At 37.4% G+C, this 19481-nt stretch overlaps 1 protein-coding gene across 1 annotated transcript in view; it reads right to left on the bottom strand.

Annotated features, from left to right (window-relative positions):
- Positions 1 to 729: 729 nt before the first annotated feature.
- The window catches only part of MUC19 (mucin 19, oligomeric), a gene marked incomplete at its 3' end in the record, with an annotated part of 32902 nt that continues 14150 nt past the window's right edge, over positions 730 to 19481 (bottom strand). The window contains exons 7-30 of the mRNA XM_009074729.1: positions 18962 to 19071; positions 18506 to 18722; positions 17120 to 17245; positions 16551 to 16668; positions 15612 to 15750; positions 14418 to 14528; positions 13150 to 13219; positions 12331 to 12468; positions 12084 to 12248; positions 11536 to 11630; positions 10625 to 10751; positions 9558 to 9813; positions 7946 to 7998; positions 7451 to 7551; positions 6451 to 6602; positions 5894 to 6032; positions 5693 to 5806; positions 4989 to 5168; positions 3470 to 3709; positions 2662 to 2818; positions 2346 to 2474; positions 1855 to 1981; positions 1016 to 1062; positions 730 to 924 (exon numbers count right to left, since the gene is read on the bottom strand). Of these exons, the coding sequence (XP_009072977.1) occupies positions 730 to 924; positions 1016 to 1062; positions 1855 to 1981; positions 2346 to 2474; positions 2662 to 2818; positions 3470 to 3709; positions 4989 to 5168; positions 5693 to 5806; positions 5894 to 6032; positions 6451 to 6602; positions 7451 to 7551; positions 7946 to 7998; positions 9558 to 9813; positions 10625 to 10751; positions 11536 to 11630; positions 12084 to 12248; positions 12331 to 12468; positions 13150 to 13219; positions 14418 to 14528; positions 15612 to 15750; positions 16551 to 16668; positions 17120 to 17245; positions 18506 to 18722; positions 18962 to 19071 (3306 nt within the window). The remainder of the gene's footprint in view (positions 925 to 1015; positions 1063 to 1854; positions 1982 to 2345; positions 2475 to 2661; positions 2819 to 3469; positions 3710 to 4988; positions 5169 to 5692; positions 5807 to 5893; positions 6033 to 6450; positions 6603 to 7450; positions 7552 to 7945; positions 7999 to 9557; positions 9814 to 10624; positions 10752 to 11535; positions 11631 to 12083; positions 12249 to 12330; positions 12469 to 13149; positions 13220 to 14417; positions 14529 to 15611; positions 15751 to 16550; positions 16669 to 17119; positions 17246 to 18505; positions 18723 to 18961; positions 19072 to 19481) is intronic.

Genomic DNA, 19481 nt, shown 5'->3' with positions numbered 1-19481 from the left:
TAAATATATAATCTAATAACTATTTTCTACTGATTTTAATAAGGTTTCTTTTCATATTCTTAGCATTATGAAGACAGCCATGTGTAAAAATACCAATTCATACTAATAGAAGACTTAAATTTGAATATTTAGTTCTTTCTGTAGTATTGAATAATTTTGTGGAAAAATTTCTCCCAGTTTCTCAGAATTTCATGGTCACTATAATGAGTTAACTGCAGGAATCCTGTAGAAGTTTACTGCGGAAGTAGAAGGAATCTGTTGGTTTGGTTCCTACATATAATTAGGAAAGGTTCCAAAGAATTCCAAAGCATTCCCTCAAACTAGATTTCTTATCTTTCGTTTGCACTAATATGCTCAGTAATTTAAGAAATGGCTGCAGTTGTATTTTGTGTTTTCTGAAGCTGATCTAGAACTACAGGGTTTTGTTTGCAAGGAAATGAGGAAATTCTCCATGGTGCAATGATTAATAAGCACGATTGTTTTCTCCCTTGCAAAAACCATGATGAAACAGTGGAGATTGAGTTTGTAAGAAATACTGTACTCATTTCTACATTCTTGATTACAGTCTGCTGCCACAGCCTGAAGCTGCCAGAACTGGTGGCTCCAGTACAAGTCAATGGTTTCAAGTAAAACTATATGCCGTTAACTGATTGAAACATCTTCCTTTTCAGGTAATTTTCAGTCACTTAGAGAGATATTTCAGTTATTTTAAAGAGTATTCATGCATACCTGAGGCAGTAGTTGTGGGCTGACTTGTAGAAAATGTAAATGGAGTTGTTGTAGAAATGCCACATTTAAAGATGTTTCTGCTGATTGTTCCATTGACACCGCATGTTGCACTGATACACCATCCGGTTCCATCTGTGGTGTTGTAGATGAGCTCACCATATTTATAGTTATTCCCTTCATAAACGCAGTGGCAGGCTGTAATTCAGAAGAATTTTATTGTCAAGCATCTATGAAAAGATAATAGCCAATATTTCATTTTCTTAACAATTCTTCTTAGCTGTCTTACCTTTATCATCAAACTTGCACTGTAAACCACCTTCTGATGTGCACTCACTGAAACAGAAAGTAGAAAAAAATCATGAATTTTTTGCTTGTGATGTAATTTTATTAGTTATATACTGGACATATATTAGTCACATACATCACATATATTAGACATGTATTAGTCACATATGTCACATATATTAGACATATATTAGTCACATATGTCACATAGACATATATTAGTCAGATACTGGCATCAAAAGGCAGGACACTGTTTATTCCTTGAGTGTCCAGTTGATTTTGCCTTCTTTTGAACATTACTTTCCCAAATCTTTTTTTCTATTAAACCCAAACTTAGAAGTGAAGTTAAATATCATGCAAAGCTATGGGTAGAAGTCTGAAGGAAGACTTTCCTTATTTCCTTCTTATCACTTTCCTTGCATTTGCAATGTTTTTGTACTAAATAGCAGGCTAAAAAGGGAGAGTCTCAATACTCAAGGGATGTAAGAATGTAATAAAATCCTTGGAAGTAGGCCCCTATTAGATATCTTTACTCCTAGCACAATGTTTTTTCTGCCACAGGAGTATGAAATAGAGAAGGTCTGGTCATAAAGGACTTCTTGTTCTTGATGCATCTTTATGCTGAGGATTTGCAACATAATCATGAACAAATTCAATAGAACAGAAAATCACATAGAAACAACTTACTAATGCAGTAAGAAAACTGGCATTAGATAGCAAAGCATTACTTTTACATAAGCAGCATAAACTAGTCCTTCATATAACAGGAACATTCAATTTCCCACTGCTATTTTGATCTTTTTTCCTTGTACATGATGACACTGGTATATTAAGTCTTACCATGAATTACATTCATCCCGCTTATATATCTTTCCATCTTCATCATCATAACAGTCACAGAGGCTAACACACTTCATCTGATCCTCATGAAAATATGGCTTGTCTGGTGGGCAGTTGGGGTAGCAGCCTGAAGGAAGAAAGAGGTCATGTAGAAGGTAGAAAAGGTGAGAATGAGATACAGCCAGCAAAAGTTTTATTTGTGCACAATGCATTTGCAGGTCTTGTTTTTAATAGCCATAACTTTTATTACTTTATTTTTTCCAATAAGTCAAGGAAGTAATGCAGAGTACTAGAATCAGCAGAGCCCATCCACAAGGCTAGAGATGTTTTTAATTCAGTTTCAATACACTGCCTCCATTCATGTGGATGTAAATGATATTGAAGAGAACTGAATTGTTCAAATACAGCTGATGTGGGAAATACACCCCACTAAAGACCATTAAAAAGGTAACAATATGTACCCACTAAAATGCACACGTTGCTCTTTTTACCTTCTAAACCTGGCAAGTCATTGAGGCATTTTCCACTTGGATTCCTACAGGTCTTCATACAGGAGGCTCCACAAGGCTTATAGTGCCATTCACATTCCCCTTGTTGATTGTAGTAATCACAGAACAGTGCTAAGGAGAAACGGAAAGTTGAAGATGTTCAGAACAAAAAAGAGCAAATAGCTGAAGCGTGGAAAATCTACACAGTGAGATTATAATACACACATGTAAGATACCCAGAGCCTGTTTCAAGAGCATCAGCAAGGCACTGTACATTTAACCATATTTTCAGAAGAAGTGTTTATGACAGAAAACTCACGACAGATTGATGGGCTTCTCCAGGCTATGCATACACCAACTTCACTACATGCTTGAGCATAGGCAGCTACTGCTGTACAAAAGCAATCACAGTCTCCTCCAGTGTCGCAGGCACAAGCATCTGTCACACATGCTTGGTAGTATTTTGCTGGTTCAACCTGTTATTAAACAGAAATGTAATGCTATAAGATCCTGCCTTCTAAACACTTTCTTAGCTTTGTTAGGGTAATTTTCTTAAAATTGTAGTATCTCAGAAGAAAGGCCTACATCAGGAAATTCTTTTTTCTTCTGTAAGACACTGTTAAACACCAGAGGTGATGCCAAATAATACATCCAGATTGCATATGGACAGACTTTTAGACACCCAGACTTGTGTTCTGGTGGAAGATTAGATTCATTTTCCAAAGAAATATTAGGCAACTGCACAGTTACCCAGCAATGTTTGGTATGTACTTAGTGTCAGATAAAGGCTATGCTGATACTTCATTACTCTGTTATTATTTCGTTGAGCTTGTGTTCTGTACCTGATATATGAGGAATTTTATTCACACTGCAAGGAAATACATAGTAATTATGACATTATTCTTATTTTGTAATAGGTTCATAATTCATATGAACTAAATGTCCTTTTATTTCTTACAGGCAGAGACTGAATCCCATCGAGAGGGATTCAGATCAAAGTTCTCCTGACAGTATTTGAAGTGAGACATGCTTAGAAATGAGGCATGCATGTTAAAACACATGAGGATAGCACTGTCAATAACACACGGACTTAGTCTTCACACAGTAAATTTCTGTCCTGGCAATACCTGAGAGTGACAGGCAGCAAAGACGTTGCTGTTGATGATGCTACACTGCTTCTCTGACCAGGACTTTCGATAAGGGTTGGTAGAACATGGGTCTTTGACACTGGAAGCATCGGGACATGTAGAGGATACTTTCCAGCTGTTTCCAAACTCTAGGACATTCTCTACCACAGATTGACTTCTTGTAGTAAAGTCATTGACGCTGTTGCCATCATAATTTCCACAGAGGCCACAGATCTGGCCCTGCAAAAGGAAGTAAATAAAATAATAATAGATGTGAAAAAAGTTGAAACAACATCTGAGACTGAAAGAATACTTGAAATTCACCTCTTAGAATGGTGCTATTCCATTCTATCATCCTGAACATCTTTATGCTTTGTTTCCTCAGCAACAGAATATGACCATTAGGCTAGAAGGCTACTGCTCTTGACTTTTCTTCTTTTAAATATGAACAATAAAAACACCTTTGTCATTGTAACCTTCTGTCTTTGAGGTATGTCTTTAACAAAGGAAATGAGGACTCACAGCCAACTAAGCTTTTAATTTAGGCCTGTTTTATGCAATAGATGTACATATAAAAAACCAGCCTTGTAAACCTGTCATAAATATTACCAATCCAACCACATAATCTACTCATTGGGTCTCTACCACTAAATCTTCTCACAAGTCTAAAAAGAAATTACATTTTCCTTGCACATCCAGAAACATCCCTCATTCTAAATGCATGGATCTTTACAACTATGATAGGCCACAATAGATGCTTTGCTTTCTCTATGAATCTAAGGTGCATCCTTTCCATAGTACTACTATTTTTATAAAATGCCAGTGGGTGAGGCAGCAAAAGAACCTACGATACTGAAACAAGTTTATATATCTAGTTTTAAATTGCACTTAATTTATATACCTAATTTAAGTGTCACTGGGGTATACAATAAGACAGCAAATTCCTTATTTACTGCAGTTTTTAGTACTTATATATCAGAAGAAAGGAGGAGTATGACAATAGGAATGCATTTTCCTTTTCACGTGTAATCATATGCTTGAAAAATACATGGTAGCTTACAAGAGGCTTTCACCCACAATATTCACTCATAATACACTTCCTTGTTCTTGAAGTATGATAGTTTGATTTGTGTGTCAATGAGAACGGGAAACAATGGATTACTTTCAAGATCAAGACTACTCAATTGATTTATACACATGTAGTTATGTAATTTTAATAAGGTCTGATAACCTTTACCAAGGTTCAGTGGGTAATTTTAACAAAGTCAAGTCCAAAACAGTGGTTTGCCAACTCAAGTTCTTTCAGGACAAACAGGCACTGAAAGCTGCCTTCAGAGCTCAGAACAGCAGCAGGATGGTAACACAGCTTCCTGAGGTACCAGAGGAATGAAAAACAACATGAGTTGTCCTGCAGGAATACCAGAGACACTGCCTGTTTGGGATCTTGGCAGGATCTAAACAACACTCACACCCAGTCAAATCTGGACTGTAAATTGCCATTTAACTGCTGGTTCCGCACCTTAAAATCAGGGCTGAGCTTGATGAAGATGCTGGTTTTCTTGTCCCACATGAGGATCAGTCCACTTGTGGTCTCAATCACCAAGTACATACCCATAGAGCGCATTGTGTATGGCAGCTCATCATTTTGTCCTCTCTTTACAACACTGACATGCTCTTCACCAAGTATCAGTTCATGGCTCTGAAACAGGAGGAAAAGGTATTTAGAAATCAGCTCAGTAGCTGTAGCTGTGCTCTCAAACATGTTTTTCTGCTTTTAAGAGTACTATGAATAGTTTATATAATGAAAATGACCATCAAAATGCAATAAATCAAAACTATATAGTTCAAATCTCAGGTTGCTGGAAGTCTGATAAAAGATGTTTTAAATGGTGTAGGCCAAAAAATGGTCTTTTAACCATCATGGAAGAACTACATTGCATAGGATAAAATAATCTGCCATGATAGGCTAAATTTCTGCTAAAGACTATCTTCCTGTAGATATGTAGTTTTCCCAAGAGTGGTATAAGATTGTGTGGGAAATGGAAAACACAGAAAGCTAGGAAGCTCTACCAAATATTTCACTTGAATCTGATGTATACCTAATTTAATATTTGAATTGCTTTTTAAAACATTTTCCAACTCCCTTGAAGCAATGGATATCTAGGCTACTCCTAAGCCTTAACAGGTACAGAACAAAATCAGTCTACATGAAAACCTTCTTACCTCTAAGAAAACTTTGATAGATTTTGAGCAAGTTGTCCCAGTGTTACCACAGGGAATATTTTCAGTGACAACCCTGAAGGTTCCATTGGTTGTACCACTCTTCCCACAGTGGTCCTGGGTAGAGAATAACATTTATAAATATATTATTCTTATAGATGTGATCAAGATTACCTCTCATTTGCTATTGCTAACTGTCAGTACCTGGACTAGTGTGTATTCACAGTTTCCATTGAAGCTGAACCTTTTGTCATCAAAGGTGTTATAATGACCATCTCCATAAACAGCACAAGTGCCCAGACATTGATTTTTGGTACATTCCCACTTCCTATTCTTGCATACACTAGAAAAGAGATTAAAATATTTTAATAATGAAACAACTCACTGTTTTGTGTAGACATATCCCAACAATTGGTATTTGTTTGGCAACTCATCCCTGGCAAATGTTAGATTGATTCCAGAGTTAAAATAGTCTTTTACATTTTTCATGTGAAGAATTAAAGCAAAGTTCTCTTCTGCTACTCTGAATATATTAACTGCAAAACAAAATACTTAATGAACATTGTAGTCCTAAAGGTTTCTTCCCATTCTGTGCTTTGGCCATCTGAAGGCAATGTCCTCACACTGTGTAATCAAAAGCTAAAAGATCTATCGACTCATTAAACGTGCAATCTGAATCTTTCCTCACTTCTGTACTATTGTAAGGTCTTTAGAAAGGCAAATGATGGAACCACGAATGCTACTTCTGCAGATATATTTACCAGGTGTTACAGCCAACGCTGATCTTTCCCCCAGGCTGATACATGACTTCATTGTGAATACATGGACATTGCTCTTCAGGAATACAACCACCATTCCCATCTGACACAAGCCCATCTGGGCACACACAGCCAGGTGTACATTGTGAGCTATACTGGAAAAAACAAGAGAAAGACAAAATTTCAGAATGAAATAAACACATTAGAAAAAGGGAAGATTAAAGTCTTATAAAGTTTCTTTATATGGTCTTATTGCTGCCCAGCTTAAATAGGAGAGAACTATGAAGTACTATTAGGACAATGGAACAGAAAGGAATTTATAAGCCACTGATTTAATAGAATATAAATCCAATAAAGAGAAATGTTTTGCGCATGCCAATCCTAATTGTTTTGCTGGAGTCTGAGAAATTTAAAACCTATTGGATCTTGCAATTTGTAGTAGGTAAATTGTGATTTAATGGATTTTTAAAAAGAAAACTAAGTAATATTTTTTTCAGTTCAGTTGTTACATTGAAATATATATGTCAGTTCAGTTGTTACATTGAAATATATATATATGTCACATGGAACTTGTTCATGAAATGGAATGTGACTACCAAGCACCAAGATGGAGTAATATAATTAGATGTGCAAGATGTTCATAATTGCAGCATGGTATGAGAAAAAAATAATTTCTCTTAGCTAGTCTTTTAGCCAGTAATTTTCTCCCATAGAAGTAAAATCTGTGGCAGAGCCCTAGATTTTTCACTGCTAGTTAATGCTACCTACAGTAGCTGAAGAAAGGTAGACACTAATCTGAAGAATAAATTTGGATATTACTTTATTATATTTTGATCTAAAGGTCCTATTGTTACTGCTTTATAAACATAGTTTTAGGCTTTTGCTACAAGAATAAAGTATCTGTGTTGTAGATTTGGAGTGGATCCGATAGATCAATTACATTAGCAGTAAGAGCACAGACAAAACCTGGAAGCACCATTTCATTCAGCCATGACATACTTACACATTGCATATCCAGAGTCTGGCAACTTTTTTGACATTCTGCTCCAATTGTTCCTGCAGTGATGTTCTTACAGTCAAAGTAGACCATGGGAGATTTACAGACTAGAGGAAGGAAAGAAGTGAGAACAGTAAAGAAATGGCAGAGGGTTTATTCTAGAGCTGCAGCCATTGAAACCATGTAGAAATTATTTGGAAATTGGCTATTTCAGTTAGTAGGGATTGTTGTCTCTATTTAACCTGCTGATTAGATTTACTTCAGAGCACTGAATTTCCAGAAAAAAAACAACCCACAGTATTTCAGAAAAAAAGTCTTTATGCAACAAAAGGTCTTGTCATTAATCTAGGTTTACTCTGCCTTCTATGATAACTGTTGCACTACACTCAAATGAGAAATACTCCTATTATTTAAAAATCCATCAAGAAGAATCAATTCTATGAACTATTCTGTGCAAAAATCTGGCACAGAGGAATAAAATAAGTGAAAGTTTATTTTTACCTGGAGCTGGGTTTGGTGCTCCAATGCAATTCAGTCTTCCCTGGACACAAGTGCTGTGAGAGAAGGAAAAACATGTTTTTCTCATATAGAGATTTTAGAGCTACTTATCCCTTGTCAAGCTTAAGGATTTTAAAAGGAATTCCAAAATGCTGTTTTGGAGTCTCAGGAAAGAATTTCCCTCAATACCACTACAAGTGCTCTTTCATATGATATCCATTATTGCTTAACAGGAAAATTTGTAGTTTAAAACCAGTATATGTCTCTGCTTGTTACTTACATTCAGAGTCCCTCCTTGCTGCTCTTTTCATAATTTTATACTTGAAAAATCAGGGAATTAGAGAAAAAAATGCACCTAAATAAAATCGTTCTATCCATCTAGAAATATCATAGTATCATAGTAACATTTGTGTTGGGAACGATCCTTAAGATCATTGAGTCCAACCACGAACCCAGCTCTGACAAGTCAACCACTAAACCATGTCCCTAAACATCATGTCTACACATCTTTTAAATACCTCCAGGGATGATGACTCAACCACTTCCTGGGCAGCCTGTGCCAATGCTTGACAACCCATTCAGTGCAGGTATTTTTCTTAACATCCAATCTAAACCTCCCCTGGTGCAACTTGGGGCCATTTCCTCATGTCCTATCACTTGCTACCTGGGAGAAGATGCTGATATCCACCTCGCTGCAACCTCCTTTCAGGTAGTTAAGGAGAGTGATAAGGTCTCCCTTGAGCCTCCCTTACTCCAGACTAAACATCCCAGTTCCCTCATCTGCTCATCATAAGATTTGTGCTCCAGACCCTTCACCAGCTTTGTTGTCCTTTTCTGGACTTGCTCCAACACCTCAATGTCTTTCTTGCAGTGAGAGGCCCAAACCCAAAAACAGGATTCAAGATGTGGCCTCAGCAGGGCTGGGTTACAGGAGTATGATCACTTCCCTAGTGTCAAAGGTTTTACTAAAGTGCAGGTAGACAATATCCACAGCCTTTCCCTCATTCACTAAGCACATCAGCCTTGACATAGAAAGAGATCAGGTTGGTCAAGCAGCACTTGCCTTTCCTAAACCCATGCTGGCTGGGCCTGATCCCCTGGTTGTCCTGTATGTGCCATGTGATGGCACTCAAGTCGATCCGCTCCATGACCTTCCCTGGCACCAAGGTCAGGCTTACAGGTCTCTAGTTCCCTGAATCTTCCTTCTGGCCCCTTTTGTAGATGGGCATCACATTAACTAACCTCCAGTCAACTGGGACCTCCCTGGTGAGCCAAGACTTCCAACAAATGACTAAAAGTGGCTCAGTGAGCACTTCCAGTCACTCACTCGGTACCCTTGGGTGGATCCCATCTGGCCCCATAGACCTGTGTGTTTTGAAGTGGTGTAACAGGTCACTAACCATTTCATTTTAGTGGTTTCATTCTGCTCTCTGTCCCTATCTTGCAGCTCAGGGGAATATGAACTATTCTTACAAGTTGAAAATAAAGTTGAAAGAAAATGGAAAATCGGTGTATTGAAGTTCAGGAAGCAGAGTGAAACCAGTTTAAATATAGCAGATTTTAATGAGAAAATACATATGCTATTGCTTGAAAGTTTTTCAAAAGATTTACTTACCATACTTGCCCATTTTCATGGACAACTTCTCCAAATGGTATGGGAGATCCTTTGTAGTAGCAGGGGCATTCATTCGCAGGCACACACTTGCCACTCTCATCCATGTATGTTCCATTTACACAGGTACAGCCATCAACTGGGACAAACTGAATGTTGCATGTGACATCAGGCTCACTCAGAGACCGACATGTTGGTTGACAGGTAGAGATGGTATAGCTGTAGCTTAGGGATTTGGGACATGAGGTGATGTATTTTGCTTGAGAGAGGAAAATAAAGTAGGATTGTTAATTCCAGATGGTAATTTCTCATGGGGGGAAAAAAAGAAAAGCTAGGCAGTAGAAATAACATGTAAACAACACTGTACATCTCTGCCTATGTTGCCTCTTTTGTGTAAGTGTATTTCTGAATCCTTCCAGAGATCTGAAAAGCTACTGTACATGTGGAGTAAGTGATGCATACAAAGCAGAAAATAATTTGTTAAATAAAAGTTCAGAAAGACATCGGGAGTAAGTGATGCATACAAAGCAGAAAGTAATTCGTCAAATAAAAGTTCAGAAAGACATCTCCATTTGGTGCTTCTATTCATTGCTAAGACTTCTAAATTCCTTGAAGTATGAAGCAAGATGTCTCCTTGAATGTCTTCTGGTATACTGAAACCAGACATACTGGATGAGCAGAACCCAGCATGCAGTTTCAAAGACCTTTCATCTGCAAGTGTTCTGATTGGTATTACTAGTACTATTATTCTAGTATGTTGTATTTTCTCTCCAATAACTTGTGATACTTAGAGCTGTAGTGAAACTCAAAGTTGCAGAGACAGGAAGAGGCACTTTCATAAGAGAAGTCCCTTTCCTAATCAAGCTATGTCTCCCATCTATTCATATTCAGTCTTGCTAGAAATGGGTTGATTCTAAAGGGACAGCAGAGAATTACTTCCAGGAGTGCACTTAACAAAATCCCATCCTCAACAATTACTCATTTGTCTAGAAATGAGTAGAAAATAATTTCTGATCAGCAGTTTTTATTGATGTGTGTCCTTATGAAATGGGATAGTTTAGAGTACTTACAGCAGACATCAGTCCTCCATCCCTGCAGCTGGATTCCTTTTGCAGCACAAGCTCTCACATAGGAAGATAGGGCTGCACACAGACAGTCCTCACTATTTTCACAGTTACATGTGTCAAACATGCAGTTCTAAGAATGTAGAGAAGAATAAAGTCTTAGCAGTGGCAATCTTGTCAATCTCAAAAAAACAATGAACCTTATCTTTCTGGTCTTGTTCCCTAATCCTTCAGGTATGCTCACTCATAGACAACAGTAACATAGCTTTATCCATTTCTTGTCATTGTGTAAGTTTCTCAGCAGGGGAGAAAGCAGGTAATGGAAATTCAGTTGATATCTGCAGTTATTATTAGAAAATTGTGGTCTTAAAGTCTGTTATACATTTAACAGCTTCATGGTCTTCTGAACCATATTAATGGATATGCTGCACAATGGCCTACAAAGCTCTGTTCACAGTATGCAGTCCAAACACATCATTTCATAGGTGTCCACACCTGGATGATTCTTAGTGAGAAGACTGATTGGCAACACATTGATAGCAGAATGATGATAACTAGCTAATGAGCTTTCTGTGCCAAGTGGTTATTAATAAGATACAAAGCTGATGAGATGACAATTCAACAAGCATTTGACATGCCTTTGCATACACTTGCTACCATCTGTGTGTAATCACCCAGGAGTAAATAGCTGCCTTTCCATGTGCAAACAAGTCAAGATCTTGAAGCCAAGACTGACAATTGAAATAAGATAATGTTGCAAAACAAACAGAAACACATGTTTAAAGAAGGAGGTGCTACAGTACTGAAATGAAAATACAGGCATTGCATAAGACATGTCTGGAAAAGTCCTTTTCTGGTTGCTAGTTGTAATGATTCTATTTCTACTTTTCTTAAAGGAAAAACAGTCTGACGAGTACCGTGTGGTAAACAGCAGGATTCACTGCATAGTGACAACCAGCAAAAGGTCCTTTGCTGTCAGTTAGCAGTCCACACCAGTGCTGAGCATATTTTTCTGTGAAAAGAAGAAACAACACAAATGCACATTACTCTTTGTTTTTCACTGGTCACAAAAACACACTGCCCTGGTCTATGAACCCAGTTCTGACATTCCATTATATCTCTCCTTCTCCTGTCTTTTTTTTTTTTTTTCTTTTCACTCAGCTTATGGACTAAGGTTCCTAAAACCCAAGAAGAGGACTTGCTGAAGGGGACTAATAAAAGGTTTCCAAAGTTACTTCTGCAATCCACTCCTCTGACACCAATTTTGTTGGCTTAGACATCTCTGTTTTCAATGACTTTACTGTTTCCTTCAGTTGTTTCTTGACTCTTCATTTTTCTGATTTCAGATGTAAGTTTTTACCAAATATCTAAGTCTTTTACCTTTGCTCTCCAATAGATGTGTTTTTCTTAGGAACAAGCAAAAAGGGAAAAAAACAAACCAGAAAAAATTCTAAGATGCACATACCATTATCAACGCTGAGTGCACAAGGGTTCTCAAAATTCTGCTGGATGTTAGGGCATGAAGCCTGAGTTTTCCATGTATTAGCAAATGCTGTTGCTGTACCTTCGATTATTCCACTTATGACCTTGAAGTCATCAGTTTGGATATTATTGAAATTTCCACAGAGACCTGTTGAAAACAGTGAAATGTTTATACTGCTCATACTACACAAAAGACATTAGTCAAGGGTTCTTATAGTGCATTCACTTACCACAAGTCTGTTCTTTGAAAACAGCATCCAGTCGAACAAACACTTGCATGATGGGTGTGAACTGGATTTCAAGGTGGACACCAAAGTTTGTCTGCATGATCATGAAGAATGTTGAAGGTCTGAACATGGTGACATTAGCTACACATGAAAAACAAAACAATCACTTTCTGAATGAGAACAAATGCTGAAAACAGTGCATTATTATACTCTGATTCTTAAATTTCTATCACAATTGCTGCAAATCTGGAGGTGAAATTAAGCCAATCTTTATGAAAGTGAATCAGAAATATAAATCAAAATTTACAATTTGAAATTTGCTTGCAGCTACTGATTTGCTGTCTCAGCATATGCAGTTGGAGATTGCTTCTTTGAAGAGAATAAGTAGGAAAAACTGTATGGCACTGAGAGTTAAATAAGAATACTTCTATTTTTGTTTCCAAGCTTGTACAGCATACACTGGAGCCTCACTCTGCTGCAGAGGAAAAATAAGCAATCTGGAGGTCAGAAATATTGCATGGAATCATTACTTATTGAGACAGAGAATAAAAATCAATTTTCTGTCTAAGCAAGTGTGAGCATAGGGGTGGTAAGTAAAAAAAGACCAAAAACCCAAGAGGTAAACGGATGTCTTCTGCATTCAATTCTGGGCAGTGAGAAGGAAGTAAACCTTATAGCAATCAAATCAGGAAATTGTCAATCCTGTTTGCTACTGTTTGAACTCTTGTCTACGCTTGTAGTAGCTCTCATTTCTTTATGACACCAAACATCCCACTTGACTTCAAAAGCACTTGTGTCATTCACTGTTAGAAGAAAATATACCTGCTGACATGGGCAGCTGGGTGTAGATGGAGTTCACAAACACACGACCATCAGGTTTGACCTCAACAAGCTGTTAAGGAAGAGAAACAAGAGGCAACTGTGTGAATCGGAATGGTTTGGATTGGGAGAGACTTTTAAAGGTCATCAAGTTCCAACCCTCCTTGCCAAAGGACACTTTCTATTAGGCCAGGTTGTTCAAAGCCCCATCCAGCCTGGCCTGGAACACCTCAGGGATGGGACATCCACAAATTCTCTGGGTAACCTGTTCCAGTGTTTCACCACCCTCACAGTATTCTTCCCAATATCTAATCTAAACCTACTCTCTTTCAGTTTGAAGCTTATTCCCCCTTGTCTTATCGCTATGTGCCCTTATAAAAAGGCCCTCTCCAGCTTTTCTGTAGGTACCCTTTTAGGGACTGGAAGGTGCAATAATGTTTCCCCAGAGACTTCTCTTCTTGAAGCTGAACAACCCCAGCTTTCCCAACCACTCTTCTATAGGAGAGGTGCTCCAGCTCTTTCATCATCTTTGTGCCCCTCCTCTGGATCCGCTCCAAGAAGACTCTATCCTCGCTATCTTGGGGGCCCCAGAGCTGGATGCAGCACTCCATGTGGGGTCTTACTAGCACAGGGTAGAGGGGCAGAAACACCTCCCTCAACCTGCTGGCCATGCTGCTTTTGATGCAGCCCAGGATACAGTTGGCTTTCTGGGTTGCCAACCACATGCGAAGGAAACTATATTCTAAACAGCAGTAATGGTGATGACTCTAGTGGTATTAATTAAGCAGATATTAAATAAATTAATTAAATAAATAAAAAGGGTTGGTCTTTGTGATCTCCTCCCTATTTCCACTTTGAACACTTCAGTGATTTTCCCTGCCATAAAAGAATTGCTTTTAAAGGGACTTTCTCAGCTCTCTATGGGATTACATCATCTTGGTTTCTTTGAACACATTTTTGTGATGAATTACATCTCTCACAGTTGTAATTGTAGTTGCTAACCTTAAAGCTCGTGGCTTTTTTTCCATCTAATTGGCAGAGAAAATAGCTTTTTATCTGCTTTGTGAGTACAATGTTTTTCTTAATGAAATTCCACATGTTTATGGCTGATCTGAATTTCATAACAAAATTGGTTTCTTTTCACTTGATTAAAAATAACAGGTACTCATCGCATATATTGACCATTTGATAAAGAAATGCAGTTCCCTGACTGATTAAGGCCAGTTCCTTTTCCCCCCCCGTATTTTTAACACACTCATTTGCTTTCTTACAGTTTGTCCTTTATTCATGTTGAGGGTCACTGACTTTAAGCATGTCTCAGTGTCTGTTCGGCCACATTTGCGTAGCTCGACCAGGACGGTGAATTTTTCATCTTTACAGTCCTGAAAAAAAATGGCAAGTTATGTCATGAAAGACTAATTACATAAGCTTTTCCTGTAAAATTTTCTCTCAACTCTGAAAAAATATGTTGTTTCTGGAGAAGATAAAGACTAAAAAATCCCTGACCTTCTTTGGCTAAAGATTCAATTTTGCCTGACTGTAATAATTAGGAACAACAAGAAAACTAGAATCTGCATTTTATTGATGATATCCATATGGATATTGAGATGGATATCCATATTCATATTTGGAGTTTTTATTCATGCCAACTTCTAATGTTTGATTCAATTCTAGTGTAACTCTCATATTTCTGTATCTGGTATCAAAGCTAGACAAAAATTTCAGATAAATCACATTTCACTCAAACAGTAACATAAAACATTTTGTCTCTTTTTACCAAATTGTGCAGGTGGGGAAAAAGGAAAGCAAAGAGCAAACAGAAAAAATACCCCAAAGATCAAAACTCTTCCCTCACACGTCTGTTTTTATTTTAATTAACTTTCAATTTCTCTGAAGTTATTTTTAAATGCTGTTTTTAAAGTTTTTTAAAATTTATTTTAAAATTATTCAATATTTTGAAAAGGCTCAAAACCTAAGTGCGATGTATCTGTCTTGAACTGTGTTTGAACTTCACAGAAATTAAACAAAAATTCATTAAAAATTAATTTTATAATCTCAGGGCTTTGGTTTTTTTGTTTGTTTTTAAGAACTGTTAGTGCAATTTTTCAGACTCATACTATTTGGCCAAATACCATATGATAGAGTAACATGGCAAAAATTAGATAACTCCATAAGAAAACTGGATTAATCACACTGAAGGATGTACACTAAGCCAGGCCTTAAAAAAGACATTGCTCTTCAACAACTCTATCACAGAAAGGGAAATTTTTCAGTGAACATCATATATGCTTGCATGACATTCTAAGAGTTAACTGATGATTGTCATTTCAGTGGCAGCATAGTAAACATCTAACTGAGAGACAATTTGATATCTGCATGTCAAAAGAGTTAAACTTCAAAAGTATTGATCGAGATAATGTTTTCTTTCTATAAGTGTCTAAGGCTTTATGATAGCTGAGTCCCACCTTAGAAAGGACGTAAGTGCAGTCTCCATGGTGATCATAATGTCTTTTGTCATATGTGGTAATGTGTGATCCTCCCTCTACTGAGCATGTTCCTGGGCATGACATGTCTTGGCAGCTCCACTGGCCTCCATTACAGGTACTGGAAGAAAAAAGTTAGCTGAAATCAGTAACAGTGGTCCAGAGTAAAAGGATTTGCAGTCATGTTAGGCTCAGCTAGTTTATTATTGTTTTTCCCTTCCCATTGTAGTTTGCCATACAGTAAATCTAAATTTGAGACATTCCAAAATTTTGGGAACATGTGATGCAGTGTATTAAAATCGATGGCTCTGGTAAACATTCACCTTGCTTATTTAATTGTTTTCCTTCTTTGTACAGGTGAAATCTCTAAAACAGGTATTGGATGAATAATTTCTTGGGGTTTTTTTCAGCTAACATAAAGCACAATTACAAATTAAAATCTCTTCCCAATTTTTTTATACAAATATATCATGAACTGTAATTCCACATCTGCTCCTGATGCAGACCATATCTATTTTCTAAGGTACAGGATTAAAAATTGTGAAATCCAGGCTGTATTGTGTCATCCCTTGCTTACTCCAGAAAAAATAAATATTTGCAAATACATTAATGACTGTAACTTCATTCCCCTTAGAGAACTTCAAATGTTTGAACAAAATAAACAAAGAGGAAGCATTTTAATTGACTGGTGAGAAATCTAAACATTGTAAATCCTTGCTCTGATCCCCATGAGTTAGAGTGCAAAACTAGTTACGGCTGGTGCTAAATAAAATAAACAATGTTCTTTAGGGGTATTCTGGAACTGTAGTGGTCAGTTAAATACACATATCAGTTTCCAGTGATGCAATTGCATATAATAAACTATTAAACTCATTAAATATATGAAAGGAAAGTGTAAGTTAGAGAAGTAACAAAAGTTACCAGGTCTGGCATGGCTCTGAAAAAGAAGTTCCTGTAGCATAGGTATTGCCATTGTAAATACAGGAGCACTGCTGCTGGGGAATGCAGCCAGAATTGTTGATGTCATCAAATACAGTTCCTAGATTAAAAACAAAAAGACAAAGCCTTGATCAATTAAAGAGGCATTTCCTGTACACCATATTTGTTTGTAACAAATTCCAAATATTGTCTTAGAGACAGATCTGCAGCTACTGTGAATGCAATGCTAACGCTAAGGAGAGTGGGACTGTGTCAGTTTGCTCAGTGAAGGACTCAACCTTTGTATTCTTAAATTCCACCTGCTCTGAAAGAGAGACTAATTGTAGCACAGGTGGCTGATTGACTGGTCTTGATATGTTCACTGTTCTTTGTTTCTGCTTTATTGGCAATTAATTCAGATATCTTTCTTCAGCAGAGACATGACAAATGCTTGTCACTTGCAGCTGTGAACAATGCAAATACATGAGACTTAAACCCCATGGAACCTGCCCAAATCCTACAAGTAAGCTGTTGTTCTTTGAGATCAGAGATGTCAGTACTTAAGAACTTGCCTGGGGGGCAGAAACAACCATCCATACAGTGTTCTTCACAGAAATGAGACCGTTCAGGATTTGTGCATGTATCAGCACAGGGTGAGTTGCACTCCTGGTACTGCATATTGAAAGGACACTTCTTGGCTGAAAATTAGGAGGAAGAGATATTTTTTTCATTAAAAAATATTTCTAGTTCACTATATATGAAAATATCCATTTAAGCTGTATTAAAAAAACCCCAAAACACACACCAAAGTGCAGATTGATGACCAGCTCTCAAAATTTGCAAGAATAATCACCTAGATCCGTATTTTACAGTGCAAAATTTGCAAGAATAATCACCTAGATATGTATTTTACAGTTGAGATGTGCATTCCATGACTCTGGTACTGAACTAGCTCAATGACTGTATTTCTGGGAAGAGAAAAATAATGACCCCAGAAAGTCAGCAAGGTCTATGTTTCTACTGAAGGCTCCCTTTTCATGAACACCTGTATTGCTAGTGAAATGCAAGACTGAAATTCCTAGAGCTTTAGTATATTTACATTTTCAGATACCATCAGAAGGGCAAATAGTACCTCACAGGCTTTTGTGCTAGCTCAATGACTGTATTTCTGGGAAGAGAAAAATAATGACCCCAGAAAGTCAGCAAGGTCTATGTTTCTACTGAAGGCTCCCTTTTCATGAACACCTGTATTGCTAGTGAAATGCAAGACTGAAATTCCTAGAGCTTTAGTATATTTACATTTTCAGATACCATCAGAAGGGCAAATAGTACCTCACAGGCTTTTGTGGCATATTTACATTTTCAGATACCATCAGAAGAGTAAATAGTACCTCACAGGCTTTTGTTTTGGAGCAAATGCTGGTGAGAGTATCAACAGCTACCGCCCATAATCAAGCATGTGTTTAAATCAGTGCAAATCTCTATGATGATTACAGTGGTGCAAACTCCCCTCTATCAAGCAAAAAGAAATAAATAAGTGCTTAACTGGCCAAACACCTGTGAAGGCCCAATCAGTTAATAATTGAGAACAACAAATGCTGTAGCAGCTATGAGAAAAGGAGAGAAACAGGAACATAAACAAGCAAGCAAGTAAGTATGCCTCATAGTTTTTTCATGTTTCTCCTTTATTTGCTTCCTTTACCATCCCAGTTAATTAAGTTATGCTTTGACTCTCAATAGAGTATCCCATGTAAATGTTTGATAGTGTTTAATCCAGTTTATATTAAAACCCTTAGCTGTTTTGCTAAAGTCTTCTTGCTGGACCTTGTACATCAGAATCCTCTGAAGAATACAATCTGGAATGGCCTGTAACTTCTGATGCATCCTCAGCTTTATTTGAGAGCTTTCTGTTTGTTAGCTACTGAGCATAAAGTAAGGCTATCTCCAGTGACACTTACGGCAGAGTTTTGAGGTTCTCCAGTTCAGGGGTTGTCCACCAGCATGAGCACACTGCCGGGAGTACTCAGCAAAGGTGTCACAGATACATGAGGTGTTTTTAGACTCTTCAGAGCGGCACAAGTCGTCTTCACAAGCTGCAATGTACTCTTTAACATCCACTAGCTCATTACACTCTGCAAATGCAGCACTGGTCAGTGTTCTCTGGCATATGTCGTCCTTTGGAGAAAAAAAAAATGGAACAACTTTCATATGTCGTCCTTTGGAGAAAAAAAAAATTGAACAACTTTTGGTAAGTTTGTATAATTATTCTTTAACAATAATTCTTTAATAATTATTCTTTAATCTTATACCCCTCTTTAAGTTGCTGTTATCCAAGGGCTTTTCCTCTTGACCTGTCTGAAGCTGTAGAAGGGAAAGAATAAACTGGGAAAAAAAAGTAGTCAAAAGATCCTTACCAAATTATCAGGGCAATTATATGGCAGTGTAGAAGCAGTGTCTTCACAGTGTTCTGTTGGCCCATCCAGTTTCTGCATATTCCCAAACTGCAAGGGTGTCATCTTAACATCTGTAGAAAAAAAAGTTTAATAATGAAGTTCAGGGGTTTTTGCTCAATGCAGCTGCCTGTTCTCTTTTCGTTCTCTTGAGAATTCTGCTTAAGACTGGACAAGGCTGTTAGTTCCCTTAAGTTTTTAAAAGTGATCATCATTCCTTCCAAGGGAAGCACTACATCACTGCCTCAATTTACCTTGCACAGCACCTTGGACAAAGTAAACATTAGAAAACAATTCTCAGCCTGTTGCATCCAGATGCAAATTAAGATTTTTACCAGGAAAATAACAAACTTTTTTCAGACTGTGTTGTGCCTATGCAGGGAAGAGAGAAAAGAATCTAAACAGGGATTTGAACAATGGAGACTGCTGTGGGACAAGGTTTAGGAAAATGCTCAGGCTGGGAACAGTTAAAAAGTTAAAGATA

This window comes from Acanthisitta chloris, unplaced genomic scaffold (genome assembly GCF_000695815.1).
Source record: "Acanthisitta chloris isolate BGI_N310 unplaced genomic scaffold, ASM69581v1 scaffold3625, whole genome shotgun sequence".
Lineage (NCBI taxonomy): Eukaryota > Metazoa > Chordata > Aves > Passeriformes > Acanthisittidae > Acanthisitta > Acanthisitta chloris.
Note: the sequence above shows the minus strand (reverse complement) of the source record. Positions and strands in the feature narration are given on the sequence as shown.